The sequence below is a fragment of the Grammomys surdaster genome, unplaced genomic scaffold, assembly GCF_004785775.1.
Source record: "Grammomys surdaster isolate TR1022 unplaced genomic scaffold, NIH_TR_1.0 220, whole genome shotgun sequence".
Classification (NCBI taxonomy): Eukaryota; Metazoa; Chordata; class Mammalia; order Rodentia; family Muridae; genus Grammomys; species Grammomys surdaster.
Genome location: NW_021604665.1, coordinates 8331046 through 8348048, shown reverse-complemented (window position 1 = coordinate 8348048; position 17003 = coordinate 8331046). Strand labels below are relative to the sequence as shown.

Sequence of the window (17003 nt, the reverse complement as noted above, 5' to 3'; positions counted from 1 at the left end):
GGGAGCCCACAGTCTGAAAGTAACTGTGGCCCAGCTCTCCTTACTGTATTGATTAAAGAGGCTGAAAAGGCCCATCTGCCTTTCAGCAGTCTGTGGTCCTAAGGGACATGGGAAAGTCTGAGAGGTACCCAGTCTGGTAGGAGTGAGGTGGGTTCCCCCAAACCTCAGAAAAAGTCAAACTGACCATCCTTGTAGAAGCAAACAAGATGAGATTATTGGAGCCAAACTAGGGACACAGAGAGGGTTGTCTCTTGTCTCGTGAGATGAGCGCCTAGAGTCCAGCAGACACACAAAAGTGATTGATCCGAACCAAAAAAAAAATCGTGTATAAGACTTGGAGTTTCCTAGGCTGGAGAACCGAGCTGGGAAAGAGCCACCTTCCCAGGGCCTCAGGCTGGCAGAACAAGCTGGGAGTTCTCTTTTTTCCCCCCTTGGCAACATCCTGTTCTGCCTTGAAGCTGGCTGGAAGCTGTGGAGGGGAGGGAACGCACGTGAGGGAAATCAGGGCAGAAAGGGTCAGGAACAGATGTGGGCACCAGGGGAAGTCATTTCCAAAAAGTAAAGGAGGCTCCCACAGCTGGAGGGGCATCTCACTTCGTAAGGGATATGGGATTGGTGGTGTGCCTGGTGCTTTGTTCTTCCACCCTGCTACATTCGTTTGCCCTTTTGCTTGTTTGCTGTCTGTCCTTTCTAAGTTGTGCCACCTCAGGGCAGAGCCAGTGGCAGTACCTGGCACGCACGGAGCTCTCAGCAGTAGATATGCTGAACAAATGTGTACAAACACGGTGCATTTGTGTCCGCCGCGCCTGGCACGTCATGGGTATCCCCTGCACATCTGTATGGCAAATGATGTGCCTCTGCCAGTGTGGGGGCTGAGCACGTGAGGCTCTGGAAAGCAGGACAGCGAAGGAGGGTTTCTGAGACCACAAAAGCGTCAGGAAGGCTGGCTAGGGCTGCGGCGCCCCGCGGGGGCTCTGCCCGCGTGGCGCCTGTGCGCGTGGGGCGCGGGGCACGTGCGCGTGTGCGCGTGGAGCGCGGGGTGTGTGTGCCCGCGCTGTGCCCCCCGCGTGCTGCCTGGCGTGAGTCACCGCAGGGCTCGCCTTTATAACCGCCGCCAGGCTCGCGGCTCGGCAGAGCAGCCCGGCCACGCGTCCCCAACGTCCCGGGTCCCAACGTCCCGGAACGTGTCCCCTAACGGCTACCGCGTCCCCGGGACGCCATGGGAGACCCGCGCTGTGCCCCGCTACTGCTACTTCTGCTGCTACCGCTGCTGCTCACACCGCCCGCCGGGGATGCGGCGGTCATCACCGGGGTAAGCTGCCCGCGCACCTGTCGCGCCGGGATCGTCCCAAAGACACCGGGCCCAGGGTGTGTAGGGACCAGGAAGGGCGTGGTATTCTCTGGGATAGTTCTTTGGCCATTTTTAAACACGTTCTGCTCCTAAGGCAGGGGACAGCCAGGCTCAAGATGGAATTAAACAGCCTCAGCTGCTGCCTTCTCCTCCTCTCCCTCCCGCACTCCTCCGGTTTGGTCTGCTCTTCTATTTAGTAGCTCAAAGAAGTTTCTTCCCCAGTGAGAAAGTTATTTTCCAGGAGCTGGAAAACCTACACCTCCAAATCCGGCTGCTCTTACTTAAATTGGAAAAGAGCAAGACGTACACCTCAGGCTCCATGGCTCCCGAGTGGGTTTTATCCTGTGAAATAACTTGGGTCTGGGCCACGCGTGGGGCTTTGGAAAGCAATTGTGGGCTCTTCTTACTGGTTCTGGGGCAGCTGCTCTTTTATGTTGCTCTTTACCACACAGCCGCCCTTTCATCGTGAAGTTCTCATTACATAAATTGTCAAGTTTGATTCCTGATACCTCACTCCTAAGGCTTAGTGATGGAGGAGGCTGTCGCTAGACTTTATTTAAACTCTCAGAAAGTGTCTTCATCATGCTTAGAAATAGTCCATTCCTTCAAGATTTCTGACAGGATTTTTGTTGTTGGCGGTGGTTTTTTGTCTATCTGAAGAATGAGTTCACAGTACAAAATTTCAGAAGTCTGTTTGAATAGCCCAGCAGAACCTTGGCTGTTTGCTGTTGTTTTACTTTATTAAAGAAAAAAAAGTCACTAGCACTTTTTCTACTAGATTTATTTATTTAAATTACTTTTAACACCTAAGGACGCATTATTGGATTTTAATAGAGATTTGATTGGAACAATATACAGGTAATAAAGTAACACGTCACTTAAGAGAAGGGTCATTATATTGAATTAAATAGAGATTGATCTTCTCCGTGTTTGTTAGTGTTACAGATTGTATCCTGAAAGCTCTGGGCTTATGACAGCATTGGGTTATACCCCATAGATACTTGATTTTATGCCTTGTGGTATTTATTAGAGTAGAGATTCTTAAAACCATTTATATAGCTTCATTGGTAGCCAGTTGGTGTGCGTGAACAAAAGTTTCTACAGTGTCTTTGTAACACATGGGAATGGAAACATGATTGGGTTGGTTTTCTTCCTCCCTTCCCCTGCTGGTCCATTCTAAGTGTTTCCTAATCCTCTAAGCCCCAAGGTTCCTGGGTAGTGCAAATGTCCCGTTTTGTTCCACTCACAGGAGGACACTGTTTGCTTGGCTCTGCAATGGGTTAAGAATGAAGGGTACTAGGAAGCAGCTGTCTAATTAAAAAGATATAAACTTATGCAATCCTTTGTAATTTTCCAACAACCGAAGCTTTGTGTTATGAAATGAAATTTTATCTCATTTCATGTTTACATGCTGGTGGGGTTGGGGGGTTGTGATACAGTCTTGTGGACTGATGGGGTTTTTTTGCTGTTAATTCAATGTTATGAAAAGAATACTGGAAAACATTTTTTTTTTTCTAGAGCAGTGTGGCAGTAAAACTTAGTTAGGTCCCCCTGACAGAAACCATCTGGATTCAAATGACAAAGTCAGTGATTTATCTAGATAGAGTGTATACAGGGTGATAAGCATCTAAGTGATTGATTGAATTTTAAAAGATCTTGATTGGGTTGTTTTTTTTTTAATGGTCTTAGAAAAAGAGCACAGGAGGCTTCAGAAGGTAGAGTCTTGTATATATGCTATAAACATCAGTATTTAACATGCATCTTTGAACTTGATAGCTTCATATAGATATATTAAAACCATATTGCAAAAGGTGGTTGCATAGACCTAACAGAGGACTCTGATGGTCATGTTTGCTTGATTTCTGGTATCCAGACAAAAATTAAAAGGTGGAAATGTTTAAACATCATCTTATTTTTTTTAAAGCCATCCAAAGCTAAAGTTGTGGTATTTGGCCACTACCTATTTTGAACAACAGATTTCTGCACATAGTTTAAACAAAAGCATCTCATTCATTCTGTTGTTTTTATTGTTCTTGTTGGCTCTAAGAAGGAGCTATGGTTCTGTTTGTTTGTTGTTGGTTTGTTTCAAGACAGGGTTTCTCTGTGTAGCCCTGGCTGTCCTGGAACTCACTCTGTAGACCAGGCTGGCCTCAAACTCAGAAATCTGCCTGCCTCTGCCTCCCAAGTTCTGGGATTAAAGGCATGTGCCACCACTGCCCGGCAGGAGCTATAGTTCTTAAGATAAATTTTCATGGACACCAACACAGGCTTATTCTGATTACTGCTACATGGAAAGTCCTCCACAATGTAGTCTTTGACTCTATATATGGCTCTATATATGGCTGGAGTTTGTATGGGCCAGGTGTGTCCTTTGAGGAATTAAGGCTCCTAATTGTATCTGTGCTGTGTGCTGTACCTGTCCTCACCTGTTAGACCTCAGGGGCTTGTTCAACTGAGTTTCTAACCCACATTTCTCTTCATCCTAAGCTGATCAGTTCCTTTCTGCATGTCACTCGTATGAAAGACTAGTGGAATGGGGCAAAAGTCTTGGTCTGTCCCCTCCCGTGCTCAGAGAGTTCTTATTTTGAAAGAGGAAATGGTGAAAATGAGGGTACCCGTGCAAGAAGCATAAAGCGTAAAGACTTCAAAGGGAAAGTGAACCCTTCTGAATGTCACAGTGGTGCCCTCACAGATCTGCACTGGTTTGTTCCATGTTTAGAGACCATTTCAATCTGTTCTTTCTAAACTGGGCCCCATATATTCAGTAGTTGATCACAAAATCGTGTGATGTGTTCTGTGTAGTTCTGCATGATTGTGTATAGTGCAGGGCTAGCGTAAACACATTCTTCAAATTCAGTCATAAAGCACCAGCAGAAGAGAGCAGAAATGTTGTCAGCCCCCCCCCCCCACTCCCCACCCTCCTGTCCTTCCTCCTCAATCCTGGGTCTCATCATATAGGTACTCCTTAGTCCATGGAAACATTCTGATCAATGTTGAGGGTTGATGTAAACACGCAAATGGAGCTTCCGGCTTTACTTTAGTAAAATCGCTGCTTAGGATTTTTCATGTGTATGTAGGTGCACATGTTGGGAGACAGACTTTTACACACACATGTAGGGGCATGTGTGTGGAAGACAAAAGTTAAACTCAGATGTTCTCAAGTGCTGTATGCTTTATTTTTTGAGACATAATTTCTCAAAATCTCTCTTTTGAATGCCCCCAATTCAGCTAAACTGGTTGGCTTCCCCCAAGCCCCAAGGCTCCATCTTCCCAGAGCTGGGGTTGAAGGTACAAGCCACCATGTTCCTGGCTTTTCTTGTAGATTCTAAGAATTGAACTGTGTCCTCATGCTTGTGTGGCAAATACTTTACTGGCTGGGCATTTGGATAGTTAAAGAGGATTTTCCCTGCTAATTTTAGAGTTCCCTAGCCTGAGGCTTTCCCAGTATCTATGCTTATCGGTTGGTTCTTTTCCTTTCAGGCTTGCGACAAGGACTCTCAGTGTGGAGGAGGCATGTGCTGTGCCGTCAGTATCTGGGTCAAGAGCATAAGGATCTGCACACCGATGGGCCAAGTGGGCGACAGCTGCCACCCCCTGACTCGGAAAGTTAGTGTCTGCACTGGGACTCCAGGTGTACCTTCCCGCTGAACAAGGCCTGTATGACAAAAGGCTTGGCTAGTTCACTTGAAACAGAAACCAGAGGACAGTACAGTGAGGATGCACCTATTTCTTTCTTCTCACCCCTTCCACTTCAGTGGCCATTTCCATACCATTGCTCTCCTGACATTAAAAGTAACCTTACATCAACGTAATTCCTAACATGTGGACAAAGTAGAGATTTTACTGGAACGTGCTTTGCAAAATCAAAGTAAAGAGTTCTTTAAAAAGACTCTATTCTCAACCAACTGATACAGTAGGAAACAGTCAGCTTTTTGGATTGTTTGTTGTTTGTTGGTTTTTTTTTTTCAGACAATCACCAATAACAAACACACTTACTCTTGTATCTTAAACTTTCTGTTTTGTTGCTGTTTGTTTGCAACAGCTTCTCATGTTGTCTAGGCTGGCTTTGAACTCCTGATTCTACCTTCTCCACCCTGCGCCAAGTGCTGAACTTGCACCACAGTGCCCAGTCAACATTTTTATGTTTTGCTTCTGTACCTGTGAGATATGACTTTTATAACTTCTGGAGATTCGGGACACTTAATTTTCTGGTGTGACCGAAGAGCAGCTCAATGTCACAATGACCTGAAAACTTTGGAAGGATTATGTGCCCTGAGAGGCAAGGCCACAGGCCTTCCAGATCGGGTTGGATGGGGCTTAGAGATTGTGTTCCTAGGAAATGCAGACTCTCCAACCAGAGTTAGATAGGGGAGATTGAAGGTGACCAGACAGTATGTGGAACTGTGTCCCTATCCTTCACACAAAACACATTTAAACACAGTGTGGTGTCAGGCAAGTTCTTTAGGTTGGCAAGTGGCTATCTCTCTTCTTCATTGTTCCAGACAATAAAATTTGGTCCAAGGGCAATGAGACAAAGGTCCAGAGCAGATGGCTTCTTGAAGGAAGACACTATACTTTCTTTTCTCTTTTTTTTTTCTCACAGGTACAGGTAGCATATTTTAAAATCAATATTATTCTCTCTTCTGCCTTCTTATTTTTCCCCTTTGGGTTTGAAGCTATCATAGATACAGCCATCTACCCTAGGATCCTAACTGTGTTAGATAATACTCTTCATTTTCACACCGTAAGGAAATGAACTTCCATAGCCTATCTGTGAGGTGTACCTCAGTGTGAGGACCCACTTGTTTGCTGGGGAGCTTGTCTGAAAGCAGTATTCATGGCCAGCTTTCCTGTGGCTGGTGGCCTTGAGAAATGCTTCCTGTTGCATTTGTTCCACTCTTCCTGTGGTTTGACCATGCAAGACTTCACTTGTCATTTTTTTAAAACATGACACCACCTTTTATTCCTGGACATTCTATGATATAACTGGCTTTACCATTAGTCACCTGTCTAAATGTCAGGCTTCCCAGGAGCTAGTGAGGCTTGCTGAGCTGCTTTGGGTAACAAATCCAGTTTCTTCCTGACTCCTAGCGAGTCCTCTTTTGTGCACTAAAGCCATTGTTCCTAAGTAGCTTCCCGTTCTTTCTGCTCTGAGAATTGTGTGGGTTGTGTATAGAGTTTATAGAGTGTACATCTTAAAAGTGGCTTTTTCTTATTAATAGCAGTGACCATCATGGGTCAGATGTGAGTGTGAGCCATATGGTTTATATAAAATGTTGTGTATCTCACTCTTACCCAATACCTCACACCCATGCTGTACTTTTATATTTGCCATGCTCTCTGTATAACATTAAGCCGGGTTGAGGTTACACATGTGAGAGCATATAAAGCAATTTTTATGTCTTTCTGACCTCCCCCACCTTCCTATATGGCCCTGACTACTCCACTCCTCTACCCCCATTGAAATCAACTGTGGTCATTTGAGCATTTTTTTTCTTAAATGGCAGAGACTGGATGCCCACCAGGAGAAGTGCTAATAGTCTCAGTTTTAATTTGTGTCATGTGTGTATACATGTGTACATGTGTACATGCTTGGTGCACATGCTTCTGAATTTGCCTATGGATGCCAGACATTGATGTGGGTTGTCTTCCTCACTTGCTGCCTGGCTTTTTTTACAGAAGTGCTAAGGATCTGAACACAGGTCCTTGTACATGCTTGGCAAGTGGTTTATAGTCTGATCCATCTCCCCAGGTCTATCCATTTGCATGACAGCAGGAAAAGACAAGAGCTTTCAGCCTGGACCACAAGCAGGGGAAGAGAGCACCCAGGGAACAGTCTTTTGAAACTTCAGATCCATTCTCAGCAACACACCTTCTCCAACAAGGCCATACCTCCTCTTCTCCCCAAACAGCTCCACCAACTTGGGACCAAGTGTTCAAATGAATGAGCTTATGGGGGCCTTATCATCCAAATCACCATTGACAGCTTCGTTCTTTTAGGTCAGCATAGTGTAGTCCATCTGCTTTGCTGAGCAGAAACTTGGCATATAACTCTAGGCATCAGTTCGTTTTCTCTACTTTTTTGAAACCATATCTAGGAAACCGACCTGTGCTGACATCCTGACGTGTTTTCCTTGTGTCTTTTTTTTTTTCTCCAGCATGATTTGGTTTAGAGTTCCTTGGCTTATTTGACATATTCTGTGTTCCTCTGTAAATCTGGGGATCTTTTCTCCAGTTATGCAAAGTTATTCTTGCTGTTAAAAGTCACCCACTGTTAAATTGGGGCCAAAATCTTCTTTATATGTCTAGTAATATTTTGTTGTCATAAAATTAGGTACTGTTTCTAACACTTGGCATATAAATCTATATCACATTGGTTTTTTAAATCTATTTTTCTTATTCTTATTTATTTTATAAATTTGATAGTGTACTATGTTAGTCATATTTCTTCTCATTGGTGAATTTCTTTTTCTAGTGGGATTTACTCATGTTCTTAATGATGTTACTTACTAAATTCTTTCTCTTCTGCATACAGGATTCCCTTAAACATCTTTTGTAAGCCTGGCTTTGTGGCCGTGAGGTCCTTTGATTTATCCTTATCACAGAGGTACCCACTTGTCTGTTGACTGTGAAGGGCAGCCTTGCTAGATACAACAGTCTTAGTTTGTTCTGACTTTCCTTCAGGACCCAAAATATATCATTCTGTGCCCTCCTGGCATTTAGAGTTCCTTCTGAGAAATCTGCTATAAATCTAATATATTTGCCTTGAAATGTTACTTGACATTTCTTTCTAGCAGATTGTAATATTCTTTTTGTCCTATACTTTTAACAGCTTAGCTATGCTGTGTCAGGATGACCTACCATGTGAAATAAGGTCCCACTGTTTTTTCCACTTTGAGTTACCAAATATAAAGTAAAAATGGTTCTATGATTGTATATGTGTAAGGTTCTAAATGCTTCTTGTACTTGGATGTCCATGTCTTTCCCAAGATCTGGTGTGTTTTCCTCTGTTATTTTACTGAGGAGGTTTTCTATGCCTCCCCAACCCCAACCTGTAGCTCTTCCCCCTCATAATCTGAATATTTGATTTTTTAAGGGTTCTTTCTGTCTGACACTAACAATCCAACTGATCTGTCTTCAAGCTCTGTCATTTTTTTCTTCAGTTTGATCTAATCTGTTACTGAGGCTGCCAACTAATGTTTCTATCTAACCTGTAGAGACCCTTATTTTTTTTGTGACTCCTGTCAGTTCTCCTCCTGATCCTTCACTGCCTTCCTTAATTCATTTTGCTGCGTGCATTTTTTCATCATTTTTTAAATTTCTGTTGAGAATGGTTCATCTGCTGGGACGGGAATCATTTGTGATATTATGTGGCTTTCTCTTGAAAGTATGTCTTGGAAGGTGTCAGTCCTGGGTTTTGTTTGATCCGCAGCACAGATTGTCTTGTTCTTATAATAATCTTCAAGGCTAATCTTCCACCAAATTTCTTCCTCACAAGACCTCAATGAGGCAAAGCTAAAGTTATAAAGAGAAGTTAGAAGAGGCTAGCTGAGTGCTCACGTGAGCAGCGTGGGGCAGGGCAAGGTGAGGATAGGGTGGGGACCAGGTGGGGACAGGGCGGGGTGGGGAGAGGGTGGGGCAAGGATTCCCTTGCTATCTTTGATACTTAAAAAGCAACTTAATTACGTTTCCATGATTCAAGTTCATGTCAAATTTGAAAGTAAATGAGTCCATCTTTTCTCACACCTCTGCTTACATTCCTGCAGGTCGTTCTCGTGAGAGGCCAAATAAAGAAACCTTTAAATAATGATTTTATAGTAAAAATCAACTGATAAACTGACAAAGTGCTCAAAGACAAGATGTTGTGCTATGTTCACTTTCCCCCATTGAGTTGTCTACATGAAATGTATTTCTAGAACTCAGTTTTATAACATTCTATAGTCTTTTCCCCTGTTTTGGATATTTTGAAAGGTCATTTTGACGAGCTATTTTCAGGGCCAAGAACTGAAGTTGATAATCGTGGTGAAGATTAAGTTAATGTATTCTAGAAAAAACACAGTTCTAGAATGTCCTCAACTACATTCAAGATAGGTAAAGAAGAATGTTTTTATAAATATCTCCCGATGTATAGTACAGCTTTTCCTTTCTACCCACGACTGATGATGGTTTCTTAGTAAATTGTAAAACTGTAGAGCCTTTATGGGAAATTCTTTCTCTTACTTCAGTTTTGCCCCCAGATCTGTCTTTTGAATAAATACAACAGCGTTTAAGATGAGCAGTGAGCAAAGACAGGTAGATATGAGGTCAGCCAGCCTCCTGCGCATCCATTGAGCTGTGGACTTAGTTGGTGCTAGACTATCGTTTTAAAAGTACAGACGTTTCTACTTAATATTTGGCAATTAAAAATGGAAAGAAACAGTGGGACCTTATTGCACATTGCTATAATCTCAGCGCTTGGGACCCTGAGGCAGGTGGATCTAGAGTTGAAGGTCAGCCTGGCTTAGGGAGGCAGTCCCTAGGGCAGTAGCTCATGGTTAGAGCATGGACCTCATGGAACCAAGGACCTGAGTTCAGTCCTGAGCACTGGCAAACACAAAATGATCAAGGAAGCAAAAGCCCAAAACACTAGCTTACCTGGAGAAAATACGTCTTATGTTAAACAATAGTTTTAACTGGTATTCTTTTTTTTTTTTTAACACTTTCAGTGACTTCTACAATCATGTCTTTAGGGAACACTGCTATAAAAACACACTATCTTAATTCTATTAATGGTTACATTGTGATTTTTATTAGATTATGGGTTTCATCATTTAAAAAAAACCAAGAAATACTGAAAAAGAAGGATTTTGATGCCACATTTTCTATTCCATTTGATGAATATAATTAATACTTGAAATTTTTTTATTATTGTTTTTCACTTTAAAGAGGCATTCTCTGATCTCATCTGTAAATTTGTTCCACCTTCTGGTTTGTTTGTCCAGGGACTAAACACAGAGCTTTGCCCAGAGTTCTCCCACTGAGCTACACACCCCGCTCCAATCTACTTTGTGTGTGTGTCCTCTTAAAATACATGTTCATATAGGTGTGTGTGCCTGTATGTGCGCTTGTATTTGCATGCACATATGTTGAGGCCAAGGATTGATGTCATTGCTGTCTTCCTCATTAATTTTCCACCTTACTTTTTGAGACATGGTCTTTCACTGAACCCAGAGTTCCTTGTTTAGGTAGGCCGGCTGGCAGGTGTTTGCCAGTCATCCAGCTGTTTCCAATTCACTGGGATTACAGATATGCAGTGTGCCTGGCTTTCCTGTGGATGCTGGGATGAGTGTCAGGTCCATGGTTGCACAGCAGGCACTTAACTGGCAGCCATCCCCACCCCCACCCACTTTTTATATAAACATTTTAACATAATTTTCTTCCTTTCCTTTTCTCTTTCCTTTTTCACTCTCTCTTCCTCTCTGTCTCTATTTCTCTTTCATTTTTCAATGGTCACTCACTATGTAGAATCTGTAACCTTCTACCTCCTGAATATTGAGATTACAGCAAGTAACCTTCTACTAAAAAAGATTTTGAAGATGTAAAATGTAGTTGTTCTCCTTCTGAAGCCAGTGTATGACTCAACACTGTGAATACAGTGTAAGCATGTGTGGTTTTTTTTTAAAGGCTTTAAAGGTATTTGTTAACGCTGAGCATTTTTAGTATGACTAAAAGATAACTAAGGTAGCTTAACAGTTCATAAAAGATGGTTAGAGAGAAGATACTGTGTGGTTTCCTCATTCTTCCAAATGTATTCTTCCAAATATCAAGAATCACTGGTGCAGCGATCTCTTGGAGCAGTATCAGAGCTGTGGCTGCAGGTTCAAGTCAACTGTGTCTCACAGACAGAAACATAGTGCAGCTTGACACGGGGCTCTCAACCTTCACTCGATACCCAGTTTCTCCAGTTGGTGGCATCTTGCAAAACTGGAGGACAATTCAGCAACAGGCAATTGTGCAGTCAGGATAGAAAGCAGTTCCATTACTACAGAGTCAGCTCCCACGTCCCCCCTCCACCCCCGCCCCTGTGTGTGTGTGTGTGCGTGTGTGCGTGCGTGTGTGTGTGTGTGTGTGTGTGTACACGCCTGCACTTGTGCAGGTGCACCCACCCTTGTGTTTTACTGGAGATTGAAGCTAAGATCTCACCCCTTAGGCAAGCACTCTTATCCTCAGCAAACGTGTTTTCTTTGTATTTCGAGATAGGGTCTCACCAAGTGGTCCAAGCTGGCCTTGAACTCACCATCCTCCTGCCTCAGTCCGTCCCTCCCTCCCCCGCCCAAGTAGCTAGGATTTTACAGGTCTGTGCTTCCGTTTTCCCTTTTAGAAGTACTCCAAGTAAGAAAGAACCATGTTCTGTCCTGATGGGTTTAGAATTTGCCATTTGGAATTGTAGGCTGTAAGAAACTGGTATTCTGCTGATTCTAAAGCAAGTCTCCAGGTTTGGACTAGTGGTTAGAATGCACACCGATGTAAAAATTCCGTCACTCCACTGACACCTGATGGCTTGGTTCTGTGAGGCTTCCTGAACCTAGAAGTGAATGGAGAAGCAGGCAAGAGTCTGCTGAATGGGTGATTTCAGAGCTCAAGCCGCTAGGGACTTCCAAGTGGAAAAGAAGAAAGAGAACTGCTGAGACCTTGGGCTGCTTGGAAAGGATGCTTGGAAGGAGAAATGCTGATTGGGTCTCGGTTTGCATGAGAAAAGACAAGCACCTGGAGGAGGGGCCCAGAGGCTCCTTGAGGCAGCTGTGGCTTGGCGGTCCTGCAAAGGACCTTTCCTCTCTGGTTCCTTGTATCCTTCAGTACCTAGAACAGGGGCTGGCGATCAGTACCTAGAACCGGGGCAGCTCATCGGCTTGAAACCTGCTTCCTGTGTCCTGTGCATAAGCCTTGGATAGGTTATATTTGACCATTTTACACTTGGGACAAGCACAGTTCCTTGACTATTGTGGCCAGCTCTTAGTTATTAGTTTCCATGAGCATTTTAAGTTAGCTCACTGTTCACTGAGAGGGCGGACTCTCCTGGACATTTAGGGCTTTAGCACATTTCTAGCATCTATTCACTAAATGTGAATAGCATCTCCCCCATCCCAGCTGTGACAAACACAACAACTGGCTGGGTATTGCCCTGTGGACAGAATCACCCCTGGTAATTGAGAACCACAGATCTATTTTGGACTTTAAGGCTTGCCTCAGAGGAGTCTGGCAAAAATCTCAGAGTCAAAGTAGATGGTCCCATCTCACACTGCCCAAGTTGTTGTCTAAGCTGGCCCAGCTATGACCCAAGCTGTCTTATGTGTTCTGGGTGATAGGCCTTCCTCCACTGCATCAGCCCAGCAGCGTTGACTCAGTACTCAACGGCAGAACCATTCTGAGCATATTTATCTGCCCTAACCCTACGGGCAGTGTGGCTGTGTGTAGATGCCATGTGTAGCTCCTTGGAAATAGCCACACATCAAAAAGGCAAAAGGCCCCAGGGGAGCCTGGCTGAGCCCTGCTCTGCCTGCTGACCACAGCACAAGCCCCGCCCTCTATTACTTCTTTGACTTCCTGTGTGTTTATTGATGTCACTCATCTCCCTGGCCCATCCAGAGACATGTTGCAAATGGAAGGCAGGAAAGAAGAAGGGCGAAGAGAAGAAAAAGGAAGAAGGAGGTAAGAAGAATGAGAGAGCGCGTGGACCTGCCAGAGCATACACCTAGAATGCCTGGCTTTTTTACCTTGCACATGAGAATCGGGTCTGCCCTCTTAGAGCAACCCGAGACTAAGGTCAGGATGTTTTTGCCACTGTCTGAAGACAGTCTTTTGCTCTTTAATGTGTAAAAGAATTCTATTTTGAAAGCATCTGGGTAATTGTTGTGGGATGGCTTCTTTTGATTGTGTAGACTAGAATTATAGAGAATGACAGCTAATAAAACATTTGAAGTTGGAAACAGGAGGTTTGCATTCTCCAATAAGGAGCCCTACAGCTACTCTCTCTCTCTCTCTCTCTCTCTCTCTCTCTCTCTCTTTCTCTCTCATCTTGCCCTGGCTACTCTCAAATTCACGATCCTCCCTTTTCGGTATAATGAGTGGGCACTGTGGTTACAGGACTGAGCCATCCAACCTGGCCAGGGTGTTAACTGAGCTAAGAGGCCCTGTACCTACAGAGTGGGGGTGGGTTTCCTGTCTCTGTTTTAGAACATTGGAAAGCATACATATTTTTAGTGGCTAGCTATATCAGTTGACATGCCTCAATCCAGCTCCACCGACGGCATGTATAGGGACTGAGAAGTGGCTTTGGGCATGAGGCAGGCCTTCTCTTCTGGGCCAGCTTCTGGGCCAGTCTAGGTCTTTAAACTGAGCTTATCTTTCCTATGGATTCCCTCTAAACATCCTCAGTGATCTGATTTTGGTGGCTGTGTGTGAATGCTTGAACTTGCATACTCCTGACTTGTTGTGGATTCATACTTGTGCATGGAGTATGTGTGGTCCTGTCTAGGCTTGCCTTTCCTTATGGGGCTTACATAGCAAGACACTATAAAAATAAATGAGAGATGCTAGGGAGCTGTATCATTCAGTAACATGCTTGCTACACAAGCATAAAGCACTGGATTCTGTTACCCAAAACCTCAGTACAAAAGCCATGTGCAGTGGTGAACATCTGTAATCCCAGCACTGGGAAGGCAGCAAGTGGATCCTGGGCCTCAGTGGTCAACCAGCCTAGTGGAATCAGTCATTCCAGCTTTATTAAGAGACCCTGTCTCAAAAAGTGGAAAAGTGATGGAGGAAAGAAGGTATTCAGCATCCAGCTTAGCCCTCTACATGGATTCTGCATAAATGTACCTCTGCATACCACATGTGTATATGTGCACTACACACACACACACACACACACTCACACACACACACATGAAACATCAATATGAGAAAATGCAGAAGGCATAAAGACTGTCTTTTCCATTTCTAGCCAAGCCTTCAGCTCCAGATGTGTTCTCCTCTCTGTTCTTCCATCTCTCATCTGTAAAACAGGTGTGTGAGTCTGTATTTGAAATCTTCACAAGCTGAGGGCAGGGATGAGGGCAGGATGAATACACACACACACACACACACACACACACACACACACAAATTGAACATTTGGTGATACAGATTAGGATCCAGTTATCTGCAAAATGGCTTCATTTGTTTTCATTTTTATTTTGTATGAGTGTCGGACAGATGGCTCTGTTGGTAAGTCCTTTTTCTGCAAGCATAAAAGACCTGAGTTCAAATCCCCAATATGCACATAAAAAGCCAAGCATGGGTGCTCATGCCTGTGACCTCAACACTGGGGATCAGAGACAGGTGTACCCCAGGAGATTACCGGCCTGCCAGCCTACTTGAAACAGCAATTGTATGGTTCAGTAAAAGACCCTGTTCTGAGAAAATAAGATGTTCAAAGACAGGGAAACATGGACGGCCCGCTCTGGCTTCTGCCTTCATGTGCGAGGGGGTCAACCGGCACACTCAGGTACATGTGCCATACAGTTACATACACATTACACACTAAACCAACAGGTAAGCTGAAAGATCAGTTTTTTTTTTCTAACTTGGTCTCCTTTTCTCTTTTAGGTTCCATTTTGGGGGCGGAGGATGCACCACACTTGTCCCTGCCTGCCAGGCTTGGCATGTTTAAGGACTTCTTTCAACCGGTTTATTTGTTTGGCCCGGAAGTGATCACTTTGAAGTAGGAACTTGAAATTTGAACCTCCGCTGCACAATGTATGTCAAGTCTCACTTGTAATTGTGTCAAACAAAGAATACGCCAGAAAGAAATGTTCTCCCTTCCTCAACTTTCCAAGTAACGTTTCTGTCTTTGATTTTTGAAGTAACTTTTTTTTCCTTTTTTGAAGGAGAGTTTTGATTTTTTTGGAGAGATTTATAGAGGGCAAGGCTTTCTGGAATGGTGTCTCATTTCCCTGTTTATGTTTTGCCTTGACATTTTTTGAATGCAAAATAGGAGAATAAGAGTGAACGTTCTGTTGCAGAATTTTCCTTTTGCTCTTTGCCTCACCTCTGGCTATCCTGCCTAGTGCCCAGATAGACACACCCTTACTCTTCAAAGACTCTGATGATTCTCACCTTAGTCTAGCGTTGTGGGGCCTCTACACTCCTGGGCTGGCTGGTAGACCCACTGAGGAGGCTCAGAGAGCTAGCCCTGTACGCGTTTGAATCAGACTGTCCAGGCAGCTCATTGGGGGTAGACGTTGGAAGTACTCCATGAACTTCCCTGCCCCTATCTGGCCCGCTGGCTTTCAGTTCTGCTGTTTAACTGGTGGGAGGACAAAATTAATGGGACACTGAAGGAACCTGGTCCATTTTTCTAGATTTGTTTAAGTAAAAGACATTTTCTCCTTAGTGGAATATTACATGTCTTTTTCTTTTTTATTTGAAGCTTTTTTTTTTTAAAGTCTTCTTGTTGGAGACATTTTAAAGAATGCCGCTTGAGGAAGCATTGATTTTCATATGGCATGACAGGAGTCATAATTTTAAAAATCGGTGTTAAGTTATAATTTAAACTTTTATTTGTAACCCAAAGGTCTATTGTAATGGATTTCCTGATATCCTGCCATTTGTACTGGTATCAATATTTCTATGTAAAAAATTCTGTATCAGAATAATGACGATACTGTATATCCTTTGATTTATTTTGATATTATATCCTTATTTTTGTCACGGCTGTCAACAGTTTTTATTACGAGCGGATTTCTATATAGCCCTCATCGTAAAGTCGGCAGACACCCCAAAGCTAGTGAAATCACCCTAACAGTACATGCATTTTCATCTCTCATCCAGGAGAGCTGTGTTTGTTTGAATTTCAAGGTAGCACAAAAATGAAAAATAAACCATGTGTATTAAAAAAAACAAACAAACAAAAAAAAAACTTTGGCGTGTGAAGGAAAGCGTGATACCCAGAAGTGATTGTTATCTGGAATGGACCTGTATACATGATACCCGGAAGTGATTGTTTGCTAGACTAGACCAGTAGGCTTGCCCTGTGAGATCCGATGGAGCGTGTGTGATGCATGTCGTGGCATGGGTTAGGCTCTGACTGCACAGTGGTACCAATATGGTCTGGCCTTGAACAACTCACTTAAGTGTTGTCAACCCATATTGTGTCACAAATAAACATCTGAAATCTCAAGTTTAACTGACTACACATTTGCCACGCCCACCCACCCCATGTTCCCCAAAGTGGACACCTGCAATCCGCTCTGGCTATTTGATCAGTTAGGGGTTGCCTAGGTACTGGTGTCTGGAACAATTATACGGGATCTGGGTATGTTAATCACCATCGTCGCTTGGAGAGAAGTGGTCTCTGTTTATGCTGGAAGAAAAACAAGAAACATCAACAAGGGGGAATTATGGGAAAGAAATGGGCATGTCAAGTAATCTAGCTAAAGTTATTTTTACATGTTATTCAAGAGACGTGTCAATAAGTGGCAATATGTAATTTTCATCTTAATTTTCACCAGAATTAAAAGCCACAACTATCTCTTATACAACCTTGCTCTTACATATTCCGATCCAGTTTAAAGGTTCATACATAAAGACAGATGGAGCCTCAGGGGCCCAGCCAAGAGGACCAAGATGTGCA

The 17003-nt window shown here is 43.6% G+C and overlaps 1 protein-coding gene across 3 annotated transcripts; it reads left to right on the top strand.

The window, feature by feature from the left end:
• The first annotated feature begins 1147 nt into the window (after positions 1 to 1147).
• Prok2 (prokineticin 2) lies at positions 1148 to 16081 on the top strand. 3 transcript variants are annotated; one of them, XM_028773102.1, is made up of 4 exons: positions 1148 to 1312; positions 4832 to 4957; positions 12977 to 13039; positions 14978 to 16081. In XM_028773102.1, exons 1-4 carry the CDS (start codon positions 1220 to 1222, stop codon positions 15080 to 15082), a joined length of 387 nt encoding a protein of 128 aa, XP_028628935.1. In that variant the 5' UTR covers positions 1148 to 1219; the 3' UTR covers positions 15083 to 16081. The 3 variants fall into 3 exon arrangements, with proteins under 3 accessions (XP_028628935.1, XP_028628936.1, XP_028628937.1); XM_028773103.1 differs by lacking the exon at positions 12977 to 13039; XM_028773104.1 differs by lacking the exons at positions 4832 to 4957; positions 12977 to 13039.
• The last annotated feature ends 922 nt before the right edge of the window (positions 16082 to 17003 follow it).